Genomic DNA, 22,802 nt, shown 5'->3' with positions numbered 1-22,802 from the left:
GGACTCAGATCCTACACTTCGATCGCTCAGTTTTCTCACGGCTTCTGGACTGTGGATTACTTCTATGGATTATCTCTACAGACTCGGATCCTACACTTCAATCGCTCAGTTTTCTCATGGCTTCTGGACTGTGGATTACTTCTATGGATTATCTCTACGGACTCAGATCCTACATCCCAGGTAGCTTGACACCTACCTGTTACTGACAAGTTCTTGCAGTCTACTCTGGCCCACCTGGAAAAGGGCTCTCTGGATCCAAACTGTCATCAGAAAACTCTCTTCTCCTCCACCACTGCTCCACTACCCGTTGCAAATCGCTGTCTGGCAAGTAGATCCTGTGACCACTCTTGGATTTAATTTCCCTATTCTTAAAAAACCCGGACTTCTCCGTCGCCCTCGTTACATTCACAGAGGCTCCGGCCGAAAATTTACTTACCACAATCAGTCAAGCTGCTCGGCTACCGGCATCCCTTCTCTCTGGTCATCTGTCGCGCGCCTGACGCGTCATCAGAGCGCTGTTGCCTTGGCAACCATAAACACAGGAAATAACGTGAGATTTCTGCATTGTTCTATGGGAAACATCGCGAGATCCCCGCACACTGGGCCTGGGAGACTTCATGGGGTGGATTCCAGTCTGCACAGAGTGGATTTTAATGTGTTGCAACCTGTCCAGAGATCTACCCCACAGTCATTTGTCAAACTCGAACTTTTCAACATCCAATTCATAAACAATAAGTCTGCCCTGATTGAAGAACATATCAGAGAGAAAGGGCTTGACTTCATGTGCTTGACAGAAACCTGGCACCGCCCAGGGACTTACTTTGCCATCAATGAAGCCTGTCCCCCCGGCTACAGTTACATGGAGGCAGCTCGCAACACAGGCCGCGGTGGTGGCCTAGCTGTCATCCACCGTCAAGATCTGGAGCTGTCCCCCATCTCTCTGCCCACTACATCCTTATGTGAATGTCTTGCATTTAAATGTAAGCCCCCTTTTCCCATGACTGTTCTCCTCATTTACCGGCCCCCAAAACCAAACCCCGCATTTATCCCAGAAATGTACGATCTCTTCACAACACTCTGTCCCACCTCTGCCAATACCATAATCCTGGCAGATATAAACATTCACGTCGATACCCCGTCTTGTCATTTTGCTACTGATTTCCTTCAGCTACTGGACACCCTCAACCTACAACAACATGTCGATGTCCCCACACATTCAAGGGGACACACCCTCAACCTTGTCATCTCCAACGCTGCACCAATCAGCAACCTCCAGGTTTATGATCTCGGTGTCTCAGATCACATGGTCGTGTCAATGGAACTGCCTTTTCCTTCCCCCCAAAATAAACCACAGCGGCTGATTCACTTCAGAAACCTGAAAAATATCAACAGGGATACCCTGGTCCTGGACCTCAAATCTCTCTCGTCTGGTCATACTGACTTCCTCTCTGTTGCTGACTCAGTAGATTTTTACAACCAATCCCTGAGCAGTCTTCTGGACCGCCACGCCCCCCTGAAATCAAGGTCTGTCTCATTCTCACATTCAACACCCTGGTACACCTGCGAGCTGTGAAAGATGAAGGCAGCTGGGTGCATCCTTGAGCAGCAGCTCAAGGCCTCTGGACTGACTGTTCATAAACAGGCATACAGGGAACACAAGAGAGCATATGCAGAAGCTCTGAGGAAAGCACAGTTCGGGTTTTATTCTACCATCATCAACAACAGCCCCGGAAACTCCAAACGACTATTCTCAACAATAAATCATCTCCTCAAACCCCCCTCACCCTCCCACACTGAGGCCACTGAGGAGAGGTGCAACATGCACATCACCTTTCTCAGACAAAAAATCAATAACATCCGCTCACAACTCTCAACTACTGCTGTGCCCCTTCCTCCACCATCAAATCGTCGTCCAGCCCCTCTGCTTCTTCTCCAACGTCACACAAGAAGAGGTGGAGGACGTCATCAGAAAGATGAAGCCGTCCTTCTGTGCCTTGGACCCGTTCCCCACAGCTCTGCTGAATGCCAACATCTCTGCCATCTCTCCATTCATCACTAAGATCATAAACCACTCCCTGCTGGTCGGCCATTTCCCATCAAAAACTGCTATCATCAGACCATTACTGAAAAAACCCACCCTTGATCCAGATGTCCTCTCCAACTATAGGCCCATCTCAAATCTTCCATTTTTATCAAAGGTTCTGGAAAAGACAGTTGCAGCACAACTTCAGGACCACCTTAAACACAACAACGTGCTTGAGAAGTTTCAGTCTGGATTTCGCCCTGGTCACAGCACAGAGACAGCTCTGGTCAGGGTCACCAACGACCTCCTGATGGCAGCAGACACCGGTTCACCATCCCTACTTATCCTCCTGGACCTCACAGCTGCTTTTGATACGGTTGACCACAACATCCTCCTTCACCGCTTGCAACACACCATTGGACTCTCAGAAAATACACTAAACTGGTTCACGTCCTATCTGACTGACAGAACAGAGTATGTCGCCCTGGGCAAAACAAAATCACAAATTCACAGCGTTTCCTGTGGTGTTCCTCAAGGCTCGGTGCTGGGCCCCACCCTTTTCTCTATCTATCTGCTCCCCCTGGGCAATGTCATCAGCAGACATGGGATATCATTCCATTGTTATGCTGATGACACGCAGCTTTACCTCAGGACAACGCCCACTTCCTCCGCTCCCCTGCCAGCATCCCCTCTGACCACCTGCCTGGAGGAGATAGAGGCGTGGATGAAGCTAAATTTCCTACAGTTAAACAGCTCAAAAACAGAAGCCATTCTAGTTGGCACACCGCATCAGTTATGATCCATCACCAGCATCACCTTCTCTGGCCAAAACATCTCCCTTTCCTCATCTGTCACCAACCTGGGTGTTAAAATAGACCCCCAACTGACCTTTGATCAAACAGCTCTGTAAAACATCTTTCTATCATGGGCTATTGCAATGCTCTCCTCATTGGAATCTCTGGCAAGAGCATTCAGAGATTACAATACATTCAGAACAGTGCTGCCAGAATCCTAATGAGAATGCGCAAACACGATCACATCACTCCCATCCTGAAAGCTCTTCACTGGCTCCCTGTCCCACTCAGAATTGAATATAAGGTCCTCCTCCTCACTTACCAGTGCATTCACGGACAAGCCCCCCTTTACCTCCAGGAACTAATCACTCTCCAGACCTCTTCACGTACCCTCCGCTCAGCAAGCTCAATCACCCTCCAAGCTCCAAGAACCAAGCTTCGTTCCATGGGTGATCGGGCCTTTTCCTCTGCTGCCCCAAGGCTGTGGAACGCCCTCCCTGACCACATGAGGGCCCAACAATCTACAAATGATTTTAAAAGAACTCTAAAAACCTACTTATTTAAAAAGGCCTTTTGTTAGTGCCTGCCCGATTCTCCTTTAATACTTTATTGTTCTCTTAATCCTTTTAACATTTTATTGATCCTTTAATCTTTCTTCTTTCTCCTCTGTAGCACTTTGAGATTGTTAAATGTAAAGTGCGTTACAAATAAAATTTATTATTATTATTATTATTATTATTATTATTATTATTATTATTATTATTATTATTATATCTCCACACTAGCCTGGGAGCGCCTCAGTATCCCCCAGTCAGAGCTGGTTGATGTTGCTAGGGAAAGGGAAGTTTGGGGTCCCCTGCTGAAACTGCTTCCTCCGCGACCCGACTTCGGATAAGTGGTTGAGGATGAGAGATGAGAGATGAGAGTAACACATGGCTCATCTACATGCATGCTAACAGCTTAGAATCCACGCATTAACTAAATACCAACATGGGTTAATGATTAAAAGCAACCATTACCCAGCAGATGATAGTGTAGCGTAGGAATATGTACTAGGTATGTTAACGGGCGCCAGACAGGAGAAAGTTAATCCTATCAATTTTTTTTTTCTAAATTATAAAATGGTTAAAGATACATAACCTAGTACAAAACAAAACTCGATTAGCCCTCCTGCTATCCTAGCTACAAAAGAATACAAACAAAGGAACAAAACACCTTTCACAGCGAAAGAATCTGCATCAATCAGATGTTAATGAAATTAAATCAAAGGCAAACAATCAAATCAAATATGGGGATGCGGTATATACAAACCAGCTCTCTTGTTCACCTTCCCAACCCAAAGCATAGCAAAGCAAATCTTGATCAGTTAAATTTAAAAAAATACACAATAAACCAAAAACACTCAACAACAATCAAATTCAATTCAGTAGTCCCATAAACAATTCAGACAAAGTGAAAGGTGTGAGTGAACATGAGTTAAGTCCAGTTCAATTCAGTTCAGTTCAAGAAAGTCAGGTGTGCATATGTGAGCAGGGGTGGGTGTGTGTGTGTTCAGTTCAGTTCAGGAGTTAAGCATATGATTGCATGAATGTGTGTGGGTTCTTTGGGGGGGCTATCTAAAGAACCAGGGACAGGGGCAGTGAAATAGTGTGGGTCAGGAGGGTGGACAGGTGAAAGGAGAGAGAGAGGAAGAGAAGCCTGGAGAGCGACAGGCAGGGAGACGTCGCACTTAGCTTCAACTTCTATGGATCCACCCAGGCAGAGAACAGCTTCCAAGCATGCTGTATATGAAGCACACCAAACGACACTCCCCCAAGCACACTCCAGGGTTCAGCTCCTCTCCTCAGCCCAGCGCTTTTTCATACAACAAACTGCAATTCCTCCTTACTCTTCGGTTGGTTTTGGTCTTACTGGTTTCTTCGAGATTTTAGTTACATTTTCTAGAAACTGGTTTAGCTTTTAGTGATCTCCTCCTTTGTGCTCTCACTCCTCTCTGCTCTGTGTCCAATTTATCTCCTCTGCTCCCCACTCCCTTTTACCTGAACCAATTAAAGGCCTATTCCACTGTTTGTTTTTTTCTCTCTGCCACAAGAGTTCCACATTTAGAATGTGTGCAACAGACACAATTTTTACATGCCAAACTATATGTGCACAAGAGCTCGTGCACAAATTATGCACCTGGAGTGTTACCTGAAATACCTCTGTGGGAGTGTCCACCAAAAATGCCTGTGGGTGTGTTAATGAAGGCACTGGTTTCACTTGACCGTTGTTGTGGTCTCATGTGAACGACAGTTGTTAAGTGCTGGTTTCACTTGACAACAACAGCTGTCTCTCCAGCTCCAGCCACCGACAGCCAGCCACTCACCGTGCAAACAGCAGATGTGAGATGGACTCTCCAGAGCATCAACACCAGAAAGGCAACTGACCAGACGGAGTATCAGGACGGGTTCATAGAGACTGCGCTGCAGAGTTAGCTGAGGTGTTTACAAATATCTTCAGCTTACTTCTGTTGTAGTGCTCTGTCCCCACGTGTCTGAAAACATCCATCATCGTGCCAGTTCCCAAGCAGACTGACTGAGCTAAATGATTACAGGCCGGTGGCACTGACACCTGGCAGTGCCACTGAAAGACTGGTGCTCGATCACATCAAGGCCGATGCACGGCTGTTGTTTGTAGATTACAGCTCTGCGTTTAATACCCCACCCATCCCCCACCCCCGCAATGTAAACACGCTAACAGGGAGGAAGCAGACTGACAGCTCATCTTATTTACTTCTTGTGTCAAAATCCCACAGTCTGTGGTCAAAATGAATGACTATGTTTATATATATTGTATAGAATCATCATCATCATCATCATCAATACGTTTTTGTAATATAATTGTAGAATCAGACAATTATTTTGCAGGTGTTTCAAAATCGCCAGTGCTGTGATTTTTATATGTAATCTTCTCATATTGTCCTAATATTCAAGATTCATTTTCGTAATGTATTTATAATAGACCATAAACTGACGAGTTTATAAGACTTAATAAGGCAAGGCAAGCCAAATTTTTTTGTATAGCACATTTCATACACAATGCAATTCAAAGTGCATTACATAAGAGTGCAAGAAGCATTAAAACAGAAATTAAAAACACAGAAACGTAAAAACAACAAGAAACTGTTGCAGCTGTTCTTTGTTGTCACCACAAGACAAGAACTGAGACCACTGTATGGGTATTTTCTGTTCAGCTGAATATACTGTAGTCAACTGACATCCTTTTCTTCCTCGTCGGTCTCATTCTGCATTTTTTGTACTCTGTGTCTTGTAGGTATCAGGGACTCTAAGTACATTTTATATGCACATTTTATTAAATATGTGCACAAATTTTATGTGCACACACAAAAATCTTTTGACACCCGGGCCAAGGGTTGAGTAGCCCTGCTCTAGACAAGAGCTCTGATCCAGCATCGCTGGTCTCACCTTTAAACATTTCATTTTAATCAACAATGTTTTCCACTTTTTTTGAGTAATTGTTTGTTAATTTTAGTGAGTTTGCTCAAGTTTCATAGGGTTACTTTTACTATTAATAAATTAATTCAAAAAAATCATCACAATTAAGTCTTTGTTTGTGTTTAAGTTTAGAATTTAAATAATTATACAACGCAAAACACATTTTCTCATCGGGGTCCCCAAGGAAAAATCATTTCACACGGGCTCCAGAGCACAAGAGTTTGAGAAGCCCCGCTCAGACCCGTGTTCAAGGGCAGGCTTTAGGGGGCTGGGCCCGCCCTGAACGAAAGGCAACTTTTTTTTTTCAACACAGTATCCATACTGTGGGCATTTCGCTCTAAAAATATAAAAGTTTTTGCTAGTATTCTGTCCGTTTCAATGGAAATACATGAGATCTGATTCCATGATTCCCAAAACTGAATAAATACCACACATAGCAACACAAAACTGTTTTGTAACTAGAATATCCACTGGAGAAAATAGAACAAACATCTGTCTTTTCATAAACTCACCGGCAGATGTTTTATTTCAGCTGGGGGTGTGTCACTCCAATTTAACATCAGCTCCGATTAATGTGGCTAAGCAGCAAAAGTAAGGACAGTAAGCAGTCACATTAAGGCTGAACAGAGTTATAGAATCACCTTTTCAGGCTGTTATCAATGAAATGAAATAAAGACGGCAGTTTTTACAGATGTGTTGATTTATTAAATGTGCATTTTAAATGTACAGATGCAAACAAATTGGCATTAATTAAATCAATGGCCTAGGAAACTCATAAAGACAACAACAAACACACTAGAAAATTCTTGCGCGGAAATTTTGAGAGTGCCTCGGGGTCCGTTGTCGGTGGCCTGTTACCGGGGGGTGCGCATCTGACCTCTGTCTGAATCACTAAAAAGTAAGAATAGTGATGTATGAACAAAGTGAATTACATTCAGCTATGTAGTGTATGTGCGTGGAAGAGTGTGTATCTGCATGGGTGTGTGTGTGTGTGTGTGTGTGTGTCACTACAAAGTAAGAACAGTGATATATGAAAGTGAACTGCATTCAGTTATATTGTGTGTGTAGAGTGTGCTTAATGTCAATAAATGACCTCACAAGTATTATAGACAGGAAGGTGTGTGTCTATGTAATAGTGTGTAGAGTGTGCATTATGTCAATAAATGTCCTCACAAGGATATAAAGACAGGAATATGTGTGTCTGTGTGTGAGCATGTTAGTGTGCACATGTGATGCTACCTCCCATTAAAAACTGAAAAACCTCTCTAAATTGAGGATGATTCTTCAACAAGGACTGATCAAAAACTATCAAAGTTGACCAATACATTCATACATTCTTGAAAAACCAAGACTTTTGTCAGCGCACGCTTTGATGTATAATTTGTATGAGTGCGCTCCAAACTGTGGGAGGAGTAGCAAACCGAAATTTTACAGAAGAGCAGTGCAATATGTAGTCTGTAGGTGCGTTCCAATCGCCCTGTAGTTCCCTGCGCAGAGGACTACACGGGGTGTGCCGCCATGTTCAGTGTGATTCCAAACCACAGGGAGCAGTTCGAAGGGTACTGTGAACTGTGCAGGGAACAAGTGAACAACAGTTGCTCACTTCGCCCAGTTTGCCAACGGATATTACCCATCAGTCATTGCACGCCGGCGAGTCGAACCAACTGTTAACTCGTTGTTTATGGCAACAACAACCGGGTGCTCGAGACGCAGCGGTTATTTCTCTCACCACTGTCATTATTAAGGATTTTAAAATAATCTGTCAGTGATCAGCATATAATATGACACACAATTTGTAAATGATGTGATACGAATCTCTTCAGGAATGACACTGTACATCTTGCAATGAAATCACATTTATTTATAAGTTTTTGCTTGTTAAGCTAAGTTGATTACGCTGACAACAACGGGGTGCACGAGACGTGACGGTTATTTAGGAATAACAACCGTACATCTTGCAAATGACAGCGGTAATGTGAATGAATGAAATAACATTTCACAAGACATTTCACCTGGGTGTGTTTTGGAAACTCGGCCGGAAACAGCTGTGACGTTGCAGGGTGTTCCGATTGGAGTAAATTCATGAAGTGAAGTTCCCTAAGCCGACGTTCCCTGTGTAGGGAGGAGGAGCTCTGTCGCAGTGCACTGTGGATCGGAACTCAGCTTGTGTGCATGTAGAGTACACTTCTGTTGCTAGGCAACGTTGACAGAAATGTCGGTCAGAGAGCAGATTTTGTGCTTGGCGAAGCACTTACTCTTGGCCAATTTGTGCCAAAACGGTAACTCCTATCAGAAAACCGAGCAGACACTGAGCGCCACAAGGGGTTCCTGAAGCACTGTGTGTATTTTTGTGCTCCTGGGGTCTAAAATGTGGACAGAAGAGCGATGTAAAGAACAGTGAAAAACAGAATCAGCTCCGTTCTTCTCCTAAAAAATAAAATTGAAGCCTATTGGGGAAAACGAAGGGGCATGTTGTCTTTAGAGGCTCGCCATTCAAATTCTGTTGGTCTCACAGTAAAAGTAGATGCATTGTGTGAGAGAGGGCATAAATCGCTACCTCTTTGGAAAAAATGAAGTGCGTGCTTCAAACTATGTGCCCGTGAGGGCGATTTATGTTTTATTTTTTAAGATAATCCTCACCCCAGCTCCCCACTCTGTCAGTTAGAGCCCCACTCTAGCCGCTTAACGACTTCCACATACACACACTTTGAAAACTGAAAAAAGGCGGGAAAATGTGTCAACCTTTAAACTGTGATTTTATAAAAAATGCTAAGGTGTTTGAAAATAGCCCTTACACCAAAAATAGTCCTGGTCAGTGTCACCTTTTTAAAGTTTGATTCACGTTTCTGCATGATCGTATGACCGAGATATGTGGCCTCAAAGTCCCTATCCATTTCTAATGGGATTTTTGGAAAAATTTGTTTGCGATGTTTGTCGCCATGGTAACGCCAAACATTACCAACCTTGGACCAAAATTAGTCCTGATGATTCTGGTTCAGACAACATTCAAACCATGTTTTTACATTAAAATTTGACCGAGTTGTGTGGCTCTAAACTCCCCATTCATTTCCTATGGGATTTTTTGAAAAAAGTAAATCACGATTTATGTTGGCATGGTAACTGTGATCGCAACCAAAATTTGCAGGCTAGGAGACCTGACCAAGCCGCACATTTCATACATTGACTGTATCAAGGTATTCTTGACGGTGTAGGAGTACGGGCCTTGTGAAATTTGCGCCATTCGTTGTGGATTGGACATTTGGCACAGTTTTTGGGGATTTTTGTCACCATGGTAACTCCATGAATGTACAGAAGTCATAGAACACCCGTCCCGACTGAGACACACGTTTTCATAATAATAATGTCATAGTTTTTTTCGAAACTGTGGTAGGAGTAGTGAACTGAAATTCGCTATAATAATACGATTAAGAATAACAAACACGCAGGATAACTTGTTAACAAGAACATGGTTATACCTGCACATCTCCATGGAAAATCTTAAAGTTACTGTCAGTGGTGCTGAATTCGCCCCGCAGGTAGGGGAGACTGGGGTAAGTTGAGCCAAAGGGTAAGTTGAGCCACCCCCTGTTGCTAGGAAACGGTAAAAAACATTGATCATTTGACCAAATATTTAGGAGGAAGGCATCATTTCATGGAGTCTGTGAAGGTAAGAACCACATGGGCAAAGTGGTTAGACATTTATTTCCAAAAAAACATTTTTTACTCTTGAAAGTGAATTCAGTCTATCAAAGACCAAGGAACTGGTGGTGGACCTGAGGAGGACCAAGGTGCCGGTGACCCCTGTTTCCATCCAGGGGGTCAATGTGGACATTGTTGAGGACTACAAGTACCTGGGGGTTCACATTGATAATAAACTGGACTGGAGGAAGAACACTGATGCCCTGTACAAGAAGGGCCAGAGCCGCCTCTTTTTTCTGAGGCGGCTGAGGTCCTTCAACATCTGCAGGACTATGCTCAGGATGTTTTATGAGTCTGTGGTAGCCAGTGCTATCCTCTATGCTGTGGTGTGCTGGGGCAGCAAGCTGAGGGTAGCGGACGCTAACAGACTCAACAGACTGATCCGCAAGGCCAGCGACGTTGTGGGAGTGAAGATGGACTCTCTGACGGCGGTGTCAGAGAGGAGAATGCTTCACAAGGTGAAAGCCATCCTGGACAATGTGTCCAACCCGCTCCATGACGTGTTGGTCAGACACAGGAGTTCTTTCAGCACCAGACTGATCGCACCACGATGCACCACAGAGCGACACAGGAAATCATTCCTGCCTGTGGCCATCAAACTGTACAACTCCTCACTCTGAGTGTCAGACACTCTAAGTTAGTGGGCTGGCCCCATAAACGAACTCTTGTGCAAATTCCCTCTGTGCAATAATCCATATTCAATACCATACTTATGTGCAATAACCTGTGCAATAATCCATATTCTATACCATACTTATGTGCAATAACCTGTGCAATAATCCATATTCTATACCATACTTATGTGCAATAACCTGTGCAATAATCCATATTCAATACCATATTTAGGTGCAATAACCTATAGTGCAATAACTTCTGTCCATGTCTGCACTTGTACATATATTTTTTCTGTCTTTTATTCTATATATATTTATATTTATATTTATATTCCTTTCTTTATTTTTCTTGACTAATTGCTCTTTTTACTGTACACTTCGAGTGGGAGTTGTTATTGCAACAAAAAGTAATTTCCCCCTGGGGATCAATAAAGTATTCTGATTCTGATTCTGATTCTGATCAGTTTCATGAGAATTCTGTTAAGACCAAAACAGATCATTTTAAATTTGTTTTATATATCAGTTGTGGTATCTATGAGCTACAACATGAGGTCATAAACCTAGCATAAAAGTGCACCATTTTAGCTGTGGGGACTAAAAAAGTCAAAATGGTAGCTCTGGGGTAAGTTGAGCCATTTGGCCAGGGGTAAGTTGAGCCGGAGCCCCATACACTTAATAAGTGTATTTTGGCTGTAGCCTAAATGTCTTAAATATTAAATAAATATGAAATATTGAATGAATGAATGAATTAATAAATAAATAAATAAATAAAAAATCATTTAATTAATTAATTAAAAAAATAAAAATAAAATAAATATTAATTACATATTAAGTGTATGAGGTAAGTGTATTTTGGTTCAGTGTTCAAATGTGTTACATTCATATGTTTATAACTGACCTTATTGTCAGCAAGGACACCAAGAAACTAGTGTTCTAGTGTTTTCTTTCCAAAAACACAGCTGTTAATGTTCTCTTCCCAAGCGCACTTTAAGGCATGTTAAAACAGCTGTTTATTGTACCTGTTGGATTGTGTTTAATACATAAAAATACACATGAATGTGAAGAAGTGACTGTTATTTAGGGAGGGAGAAGGTGAGGGAGGGGTGGGATGGAGGTGGGGAGGAAGGTGGGGGGGAGTAGGGATACGGCTCAATTTATCCCGCTCCTATGCTCAACTTACCCCATACACGGGGTAAGTTGTGCCACGAGACCACTTTTTTTGGACATGCTATGTTATAGAAACAGTTATGTTTACACTCATTCTGTTTGTTTGAAGAGATGCACAACATCCTGAAATATATGCAGATATATTAGTTAGCGACAAAACTATGATTGCCTTGATGTAGTGATCCTAAATATGAAAAATGGCTCATCTTACCCCAGTCTCCCCTACTGTCCATGGTGCTGAATCTGCTGTGGCAGATTCACATTTCAGTCTCTTTATTATAGAATACCTGTCTGTCTGTACAGACAGGCAGGCAGGCAGATATTTAGTGCCTGGCCTGCATCAGGTGTTACATTCACTTTGCCGGCTTGTGTGTGTGTGGGTGAGTGTGGGACCATGGATTTAACTTTGTTGTGCATATAATTTTGAAGTCTGAATTGCTGAAAAGTATTTTGTCATATAGCTGATATATTGTCATAGTGAATTGATATTTTCCTTAAAAAAGGAAATGAAGCTCTGATTTTGTGAATTTGATACATTTTCTCAGTAAATAAGTTCACTTGCAATATTTCTAAAACTAATTACAGTGTGAAGCTTGGTTATTTATTTGTCAAAGGTGTTAAAGTATAAGGTTTTGATTGTGCAACAGTTAAAAGGGAAAGTACACTTATTTTATTGAGGTAACCTAATTACTTAAAAGTTCATTTCAGAATTTGGTAAAAAAGTAACAATAATAACAGTTCATTAAGTGTGGTGATAGTGATTAATTAAATCTGATTTTCACTTTTTATACATAAGATGATCAAGTTAAAGAACTCAGGGCCTTTCTCTTATTATGTAAGGTATAAATGGGCTACAAATAAAGTGTTTTTGATTCTGATTCTGTTTGTTCCTGAGGGTTTTTTTCTGCTCATAAATAGTTCAATATGTTTTTTTAAAAATGTAGTGAAATACAGTGAACTGTCATGTCAGCAGCTGTCTCTGATCAGCAGTGTGAAGACGCGACTCTCACTCCTCAGATCTGACACAGAGACACTGAGGAACCAGACCCAAACCTAAACCCCGGGTACAGAGGTTCAGTGAAGGTGCTGCTGAAGGTGTGGAGGTGGATCAGTGTGTCAGAGGAGACGCTGTAGAAGGACAGAGAGCCAGCAGGCCAGTCCAGATACACTGCCACTCTGTTAGAGGAGGAGGGGGCAGGGATGACTGTGTCTCTGTTATTGTGACTGGCAGTGAAACTTCCATCAGAGCAGATCAGACTCCAGGAGTTTTTATTAATTCCAAGCCTGCGGCCAAATCTGCCTCCTCTCCTGACGATTCCTCTGTAAGTCACTGCTATATAAACCTGTCCTCTCCACTCGACCTCCCAGTAGCAGTGACCAGTCAGACCATCTCTACACAGGATCTGTTTCCAGTCCTCAAACCTCTCTGGGTGATCAGGATATGGCTGCTTCTCTCTCACCTCTGTCGCCTTCCTGTTGTCCTCAGACAGGACGAGGAATCTGTTTGCTGTGTTTTTGTCCAGTTTGAGGTCACAGGAATCTGATGGAGAGAACAAGACACAACAGACCTGCTGTGGTTATTATCTGCTGATTTATTAACAGTTTGATTATTGATTTGTCTCAACACTTTGATGACGACACATGGTGTCAGCTGTGCAATATTGGAACGTGAAAGAGTATATGTGTGCGTGTTACTGTTTTTTTAAAACTCATTTTTATTATTTTTAATGTTTTTCTATACTGCAGTGAAGGATTGCACCTAATTTCGTTGTTAACATGACAATGACAATAAAGTGATTCTTATTCTTCTTAATCTTATTCTTCATTCACAGCAGGATCTGAATGGATTGACGTCACAAACTGCTATGGAAATTCACTTTATATCTGGAAGAGCCATTTATACACAAACTAAACTACATTTACACTTCATATATTGCTTCATAGAGATGTGAAGATTTCCCTGTTAGAATTATTTTAAAGTTATAATCACTTGGTGTAAACTACATACACAAAATGGTTAATGCATAATCTTCATTGTGAAAAAAAAAAGAAAAAAGTTATTGCAGTGCATCAGTTTTTTATTGTATAATTACATGAAGTTTTCTCATTTTTAGTGTTGCCAACTAGAATATACTGTGTCTATATATGTTTAAAAAAAAATACAGTAGAGTACAGTAGGACAGTACAGTGAATATTTTATTTCATTATCATTATTTTGCCATCCATTTCCTTATATAATTTATTTTGTATTATTTTTGCAAACTCAGAGCAAGTTGATTAGAATGTGTACTGTTGCTTTAAGAACTTGGCTCCCCTACGCGGCTTCACTGTGTGCTTCATTGTTGTTCTGTATGTACCTGAGAGGTAAGCACTTGAAGTCCAGTTGCTTCACGAAAAGAGAGAGAAAAAAAAGGAAAAGCACCGGGAAGAATAGTTGCCAAACTGGAAACATTTTCCTGTCACATTTTTCAAGGGGGCAACATTAGCACACTGAACTGTTTTGAGAGAAATGTGTAAAATTAAAGCTGCAAGCAGCGTTGGACGGGCCCTCGCCCCCCCGTGCACGTCGGGGACGGCGCGCGTGTCGAAGCGCAGACAATTCGTCAGTTTGTGCCAGTTTTAAGGGTATTTTTCGGTGCTTTCATTTTGAAAGAGTTTTGTGCTTTTATTTTGAAAGGCCGCGGAAGTCCTAGTGTGTGACCGACACGAGTACTGGCAGCTGCTGCATGATCACACCAAAATGCAGGCACACACACTCACTCACTCACTCACTCACTCACTCACACAAACACACACACACACACACACACACACATACGCACGTACACACACACACACACGACGCCAACAAAAACCCACTGGTAGTACATTCGCTGCTGGTGCCCCTCTGGCCACTAGCAGCGCCCCTCCAGCAGATGCCGCCCTTAGCATGTCCTAGTGTGTGACTGACTTGAGTAGTGGCAGCTGTGGCATGATCACACCAAAATGCAGGCAGACAGAGAAATCCTCATTCAATCCAATGGAGAAATCCAGAAAACCCACCCCTGTTTGAGGCGTCACAGCTCGGTCACCGTTTGAGTTACAGACTTGATTCAAAGCTTAAACGAGTCATGAGACTCGGATCTATAAATGTCCCATTTACATGATTTTGCTATCTTTTGAGTTATGGCAGTTTTAGTTTGAGAGTGTTTTCTGCTCCCTCTGAGCTCTTACAATGGGTGTGTATTGCGCATTCCTGAGGCAGCTAGAGTGAGTCACATGTCCAGGCAGAGTGCAGAGCAGAGCACACCAGAGTCAAAAACGTTTGAAAAGTCTTCACAGCTCCCACAAACTTGGTCCAATCCACATCAAAACTACATATTTTTGTAGGAATTTTTGTCCTCTTTCCATCTGCATAGTTTTCAAAGCTGTCAGACTTTTACTTTAGACTCCAGGGGCTTAATTAGTGCCAAGTGTCAGCCTCTCCACACCAAACTCCATGGGAAAAAATGAGGTTTTGGCTCTGGTCACTCCGACTTTGAGGGCTTATAAAATCCTTATAAAGTCTTTAGCAACTTTTGTTCAGCACTCTGTCCTCTGTCATGTTACAAATTTTCAAGCCGCTGGCATTTACGCCCAGGGAGGAGATAGATTTTGTTCAAAGGCGGAATTTTGGGCGAGAACGTGATGTTCAACCGCAAATTGCGGACTTCCTGTTGGTTTTAGGTCGGGGGTGTCAGTGCGTGATTTGTAGGGCTTGATGAGACCTACATTTCGGCATTGGTTTGGTCTTTCTAGCACATTCCTGTGGGCTGCAGCGGCTGCCTTTGTGTGCCTAGGTGGCGCTACCGAGCCCATTTTTGCACTTAGGGGGTCCGTTTGTCCATTTAATCAAATTTTTCGCCAGACCTGGCCTGCGTGCCGAATTTGGTGAGTTTTGGAGCATGTTTAGGGGGTCAAATTAAGGTTTATTTTGACGTAATAATAATAAGAAAGGAGAAGGAGAAGAAAAAACACTACAATAACAATAGGGCTTCGCGCTGTTTCAGCGCTCGGGCCCTAAATATAATGGAGAAACTGTGATGATGTTTGCAGTGGAGCATCAGATCTGTTTGTGTTTGGTTCAGCAGGTAAAAGCAGCTGAGAACAAACAGCAGAAACTGCAGCTGCAACATCTAAACAGCTGAAGGTTTTGTGTTGATGAATCAAACTAAATCCACACTTACACTTCCTCACACCTGGTTTCAACCTCTGCTCTCCACCATGGTCCACCCTGGAGGAAGAAACAGAGTCAGAGCAGCAGATTCTCTTTGAGGATGGAAACATGGGCAGTAAATAACCTTCCCTATGAAGGATTTAGTAGACCATGTCACTCATGTCCACCATTAAACATGAAACAATATTCCTCAGCCCTCTATAAGACATTGTGAGTGTCTCTCCATACCTGAGAGCCTCCAGTCTCCAGGTTGGATCCTCCAGTCCAGCAGAGAGCAGCTTCACTCCTGAGTCTCCTGGATGATTGTAGCTCAGGTCCAGCTCTCTCAGATGGGAGGGGTTGGAGCTCAGAGCTGAGGCCAGAGAAGCACAGCCTTCCTGTGTGAGCAGACAGCCTGACAGCCTGCACACCATCACAAACACAATCAGTCCACCACATCATCTGCTTTGTGTTTTCACAAAAACCTACACAGCTTAGGAATGTGTTCAGTGACATGAAGCTGCATGGAAATCAGGACTGAACTGGTCATGTGTTGAGCAGGTTGAGGAATCCTGACCTGAGAGCCTCCAGTCTGCAGTGTGGACTCTCCAGTCCAGCAGAGAGACGCTTCACTCCTGAATCCTGCAGTTCGTTGTGACTCAGGTCCAGCTCTCTCAGACTAGAGGACTGGGAGCTGAGAACTGAGGCCAGAGCTGCACAGCTTCTCTCTGACAGATTACAGCCACTCAGCCTGAGGAGGAATCAAAGACGAAGACAATATCTGTCATTTTTCTCTCTCTTGAGTAAAAAGCATCGTGTGTTTCATATGTTCAGATTTCTATGAACCTACACAGATTTCCTGGAGGCTTTGACCACTGGCAGCAGCCTCAGAAGAGCCTCCTCTGAAGCAGAGTATTTCTTCAGGTCAAACACCTCCAGATCTTCTTGAGATGACAGTAAGATGAAGCCCAGAGCTGACATCTGAGCAGGGGACAGTTGGACTGTGGAGAGACATCCTGATCTCAGGTACTGTTGGATCTCCTTCACTAGAGAATGGTCATTCAGCTCATTCAGACAGTGGAACAGGTTGATGCTTCTCTCTGGAGAGGGATTCTCCCTGATCTTCTTCTTGATAAACTCAATTGTTTCCTCATTGGTCTGTGAGCCACTTCCTGTCTGTGTCATCAGGCCTCGTAGGAGAGTCTGATTGGTCGACAGTGAAAGACCAAGGAGGAAGCGCAGGAACAAGTCCAGGTGTCCATTTGGACTCTGTAAGGCCTTGTCCACAGCACTCTGGAAGGGTTTTAGTTCAGATGTATCGTTGAACAGTGCAGACCACCAGGAGGCTGATTGTTGGAACAGCAGATTGACTCCAGAGTTGATGAATGTCAGAAAGACATAAAGAGCAGCCAGAAACTCCTGAAGGCTCAGATGGACGAAGCAGAAAACCTTGTCCTGTTGCAGCCCACGCTCCTCTTTAAAGATCTGTGTGAACACTCCTGAGTACACTGAGGCTGCTCTGATATCAATGCCACACTCTGCCAGGTCTGCTTCATAGAAGATCAGGTTGCCTTTCTCCAGCTGCTCAAAAGCCAGTTTTCCCAGAGACAGGATCATCGCCCTGGTTTCTGGAGTCCAGACTGGATCTGTCCCAGCTCTCCCATGATACTTGACGTTCTGCACTTTGGACTGAACCAGCAGGAAGTGGATGTACATTTCAGTCAGGGTCTTGGGCAGGTCTCCTCCCTCACTGGTTTTCAACACGTCCTCCAGAACTGTAGCAGTGATCCAGCAGAAGACTGGGATGTGGCACATGATGTGGACGCTTCGTGACGTCTTGATGTGGGAGATGATTCTGCTGGCCTGCTCCTCATCTCTGAATCTCTTCCTGAAGTATTCCTCCTTCTGTGGGTCAGTGAAGCCTCTCACCTCTGTCACTATGCCAACGCACTCAGGAGGGATCTGATTGGCCGCTGCAGGTCGTGTGGTTATCCAGAGGCGAGCAGAGGGAAGCAGGTTCCCCTTGATGAGGTTTGTCAGCAGAACGTCCACTGAGGTGGACTCTGTAACATCAGTCAGGATCTGGTTGTTGTTGAAGTCCAGAGGAAGTCGACACTCATCCAGACCGTCAAAGATCAACACAACCTGGAACTGCTCAAACCTGCTGATTCCTGCTTCTTTGGTCTCAGTGAAGAAGTGATGAACAAGTTCCACCAAGCTCAACTTTTTCCCTCTCAGCAGATTCAGCTCTCTGAAAGTGAATGGAAATGTGAAGTGGACATGCTGGTTGGCTTTGTGTTCAGCCCAGTCCAGAGTGAACTTCTGTGTTAAGACTGTTTTCCCAATGCCAGCCACTCCCTTTGTCATCACTGCTCTGATTGGTCCATCTCTTCCAGGTAAAGGTTTAAAGATGTCCTCACATGTGATTGGTGTTTCTGGTGTGGCTGGTTTCCTGGCTGTTGTTTCAATCCATCTGACCTCATGTTCCTCATTGAGCTCTCCACTCCCTCCCTCTGTGATGTACATCTCTGTGTAGATCTCCTTCAGAAGTGTTGGGTTTCCTGCTTTAGCAATCCCCTCAAACACACACTCACACTTCTTCTTCAGGTTAGATCTGAGTTTATGTTGGCACGCTGCAGCGGCAGTTTCTGAATGAACTAAGAACAAAAACATCAGTAAGTGAATGTCACATTAATGAGAGAAATGTGAATATTTGCTGGTAAATGTATCTGAGTTGTGGCTGCATGGCATCCATTTAGCTCATAGCTGCTGGTGGAAAAACCAGTCCTGACTGTCTGCAGCCAAATGTGAAAGGCAACATTTTCCATGTCAACTTTGTGTTCAGCATTTTACACAAATATGAACAAATCAACACTTTAACCAGGTTCTCCATGAGGATTGTGCTCATTTCCCTTCCAATCTGGGATTGCTGAGCTCTTGTTTTAGAAATGTCTGTATTTACAGCAGAGGTTACAAATGCAAACATTCAGTTTTCCCATCATTCCTCCTTTCCATCCTGTTAAAGGAGTTAAAAGCCTCTTACTGCTCCACAGACGCTCAGCCAGCTCCTCCTGCTTCATTCTCCTCAGGAGGTGCAGTGTGATCTGCAGAAAAGCCTCTCTGCTGCTCCTCCTCTGCTCTTCCTCCTCACCGTCCAACACCTCCTCATCCTCCCTCTGCCTCTCTGAGCATTCTGGGTAATCTGGACTCAGAGACCTCTGCAGGTTTTTCAGCTCCTTCTTCACAAAGGTGTTGATGTTCTCCTCCAGCAGCTGCAACAGAAAAATCAAAGAATTCAAGTTCCATTTTCAAATTTGGACCCAAAACACAAAATCAGATCCAGGTTGAAGAGCCTGAAAGTCCAAAGTGCAGCATGGAGACGATTATGAGCTGAGCTGCTGCTCAGTTTGGACCTTGTTGTTCATTCTACAACAGTTAGTGCCAGTGGAGCAATCTGATTGGACAAGAGGCGTTCCTTGAGAGCTGATGTTCAGTAGAACAGCACTCGCTCTGGTGTCATATCGCTGCATTTACACACCAGAAATATGGAGGCCAGGTGTGTTTGATGCTCCTGGGCAGACTGACCACTGAGAACCTCTGTGCTCTGCTGCTGGACTCTGAGGAGGACACACACACACACACAGAGAGAGAGAGAGAGAGAGAGAGAGAGAGAGAGAGAGAGAGAGAGAGAGAGAAACACACAAATCAACTCCATGTTAGAAGCTGCTCTGATTATTGGATGTGATGTTTTTAAAGAGGAAACTCAGTCAACAGAGTCTGAGGGGCCGAAGCGATTCTGGATCTTTAAATAATTACCCATCATCAGCAGAGGGCTGTGTGTCTTTGAAGTTAATAATTTGACTCTTAGACCCGTCGCTCTTGAAGGACACCCAGCTGGGTCCAGGGGAGTCTGGTCTCTCCTGCTGGATCCTGATAGAAACATCATGAACACAGTGAAGGGATCTGTGTCTCTATGAACAACACTCTTTTACTTTCTTAGGAACACTAACATACTCAGATAATAATCATGTACTTATTTTCAGAAGCAACATTATGTGTAAGAGATAGTGTGAACACACACAGAGCTTTTCCTGTGAATAATGCTGCTGTGCTGATTTGCCTGCTGAGCTCTGAGATGGAGAACAGTCATGGACAGTCAGAGATCCTCATCTCACCTCTTAGCTTTGGTCTGGCTGTCATGTTCCCCAGACAGAGTGCTTTCAGAGGCAGGGAACCCCTCCTCTCTCTCCTCACACACATCCATAGCCGAGCCCACACCTTGACACAAACACAGCGGCTGATTGATGACAACAAGCTTTCCATGACAGGATGTGTGCTGTCTTCCTGTCAGCACCATGTCACATATACAGAGTGGACGTAACACTCAGAGCAGCCGCCCTTTACATCAAACCCACTGAGCAGCTTCATCTACAGAGGACTTTGAATCCTCTGGGACTCTTCACACATGGACTGGAAACTACTGACCTTTACAAAGCTCTCATTTCAGCCTCTCAGCAACCTTCCAATAACTTGAAGTTTAAATGTGTATTCATAATAGTTATAAATAATTGTCTGTTTGTTTTACTAATTGTTCTGTATTTTCTGGTAATTATTTTGCTAATTTTCTGATGTTTTTTGTTTGTTTTTTTGTGAAATAAATGAAGTTATTTCTCTTACGTTATGAAGGGTCAGTGTTGAAATCGAAGCTGGCAGCTCTCTTGGTGAGTCAACAGCAGAAAAGGGGAACTCCCATCAAGCGGATCCAAGCAGGAACACTGGGTGTTCCATGCTTTGTTTCGCCAATCAAATGAGTTCAGATTACGATCTACTCTGAACTGAATTTGAACACGGATAAAAAAGAAGACATGTCAAACATTAAAAGTGAACATGACAGCACAATGAATATTTCCCTCTGTAAAACATATAAACAACATGTTGACAGACCCTCCCGCCATCTTGTGCTCCCAGTCTGCTCTGCAGTCTTCCAGCTGTGAGACACAAACATCTGTACTGATCCCTGGTCGGGTCTTTACCTGCTGAATCACATCCACATCAAATCCAAGAGACTTTCCAGCTTCATGTGGAGAGGAAACCCAGAGAGAGAGAAGATGCCGCTGCTTCTCCTGTTGCTCAATCTCAACTTTCAGCACAGAGGGAGACTCCAATTGCACCTGACTGCAGTCCGCAGATCGGGGTTGGGCTAAATGTGGACGGAGCTAAACATTTGACTCCGTGCGGTGACTATAGTTAGCAGGTCGGAGTTGGGCTAAATGTGAGCGGAGCTAAACGTTTGACTCCGCTCGGGCGCCATCAGGTCAGGGTTAAGGTTAGGTGAAATGGATTGATGCTGAGTAGCCACATTGTGGGTCAGGTGCACTGGCCTCCCACACTCCATATGGGTTAGGGTTAGGGTTAGGGTTAGCAACCTCTTCTGGCCGCTTGCCATTGAGCAAGTGGGCGGAGTCAAACGTTTAGCTCCACCCACGTTGAGCCACTCCTCGGTCTGCGGACTGCAGTCAGGGCTTACTCGAGGGAGCAGCACGGCTGTTCAGAGCAGCACAAGGCACTGCTTTCACTTTCACATTCTGTTTATGGAGCATGAGCGCCATCAAGTGGACAGGTTTGGAAGTTCTCTCAATCCTTTTCATCCATCCAGGCTTCTGAACTTTTAGAAATGGATTCAAAATAGAGGAGCAAGGAGCAAGGTTTTCTCTGTCTAATTGTTGAATCTGTTTTTCTAATTCTTCTACCTTTTTCTTTTTAGGGTCTGGGCAGCCTAAGCTGTCAGGACACTATTGTATTTCCAGGTCTTCTTCTTCTTCTCCTTCTCCTTCTTCTTCTTCTTCTTCTTCTTCTTCTTCTTCTTCTTCTTCTTCTTCTTCTTCTTCTTCTTCTTCCAAGGAAATCATACTTCCCATGCATGAAAACTCACCAAACTTTGCACAAAGGTCCAGTCCCATGCCAGATTACCTCAGATGCAAACACAAGCCAATTTTTGACAGCATTTTGAATTTTGCTCTCATGTGAACAATTGGAGTCAATGCAAGAATGGCATTTTTAAACATCAGTTTTTCACTTATGCAGCAAATCAATCATTGTTAAAAACAAATGATCAACATCTCCATGCTGTCTAGATGTAATGTGTGTATTTTCAGATTTTTGTCTTAATAACTGAATTTTTGACAGCTGTTTAAAATCTGCCTTTCCATGCATGGCTGCCTGCTGTCCTGCAGGTCAGTGATTGGCTCAGTTAGTTTGTGAAGCTGCATGTGAAGTTTTAGCTCAGTGAGATAGAGGCCAGGCCTCGGTGTCAAAGATTGAGTTCAAGCCTCAGCTTGTGCAACATTCCCATGTGCCAAAATTCACCAAACTGTGCACAAAGGTCCAGTCCCATGCCAGATCATCATTGTCAGATTTTTGTCTTGATGACTTATTATTTTATTTTTTTTAAGTGGTTTGAAATCTGCCTTTCCATGCATAGGTGGCTGGCTTAGTCAATTTGTGAAGCCTAACATGAATTGACACTTGCCAATTAGCTCAGTGAGGTAGAGAGTTGTCCTTCATGCCAGAAACTGTGAGGTCAAGCCTCAACTGATACAAAATGCAATGCCCCGACCATTGCTGCACAGCAGCTATAATGTTTATTGTATTTTAGTCTGCTGTGTTATCTTGTGTGAACAAGATGGCGCCGCTCTAGTGGCAGCTTGTTGCAGCAGCTCCCGTTCACTTGAACGTTTTTTTTTTTTTTTTCATTTTTTTCTAGTTTAAAGTTAAGATTAACTTTTATTTCTATTTAATTATTTATTGGTTTCTTTAACTGATCAGTGCACTATGGAG

General features: G+C 43.5%; 1 protein-coding gene across 1 annotated transcript in view; it reads right to left on the bottom strand.

Annotated features, from left to right (window-relative positions):
- The window catches only part of LOC115377887 (protein NLRC3-like), a 35,044-nt gene extending 14,815 nt beyond the window's left edge, over window positions 1-20,229 (bottom strand). Inside the window, exons 1-8 of the mRNA XM_030078338.1 lie at window positions 20,141-20,229; window positions 19,782-19,895; window positions 19,504-19,582; window positions 19,009-19,237; window positions 16,816-18,613; window positions 16,543-16,716; window positions 16,215-16,388; window positions 15,997-16,043 (exon numbers count right to left, since the gene is read on the bottom strand). Coding sequence (XP_029934198.1) covers window positions 15,997-16,043; window positions 16,215-16,388; window positions 16,543-16,716; window positions 16,816-18,613; window positions 19,009-19,237; window positions 19,504-19,582; window positions 19,782-19,895; window positions 20,141-20,229 — 2,704 coding nt within the window. The remainder of the gene's footprint in view (window positions 1-15,996; window positions 16,044-16,214; window positions 16,389-16,542; window positions 16,717-16,815; window positions 18,614-19,008; window positions 19,238-19,503; window positions 19,583-19,781; window positions 19,896-20,140) is intronic.
- Window positions 20,230-22,802: the final 2,573 nt, after the last annotated feature.

This window comes from Myripristis murdjan, chromosome 1 (assembly GCF_902150065.1).
Source record: "Myripristis murdjan chromosome 1, fMyrMur1.1, whole genome shotgun sequence".
Classification (NCBI taxonomy): domain Eukaryota; kingdom Metazoa; phylum Chordata; class Actinopteri; order Holocentriformes; family Holocentridae; genus Myripristis; species Myripristis murdjan.
This window is presented reverse-complemented; position numbering and strand designations above follow the sequence as displayed.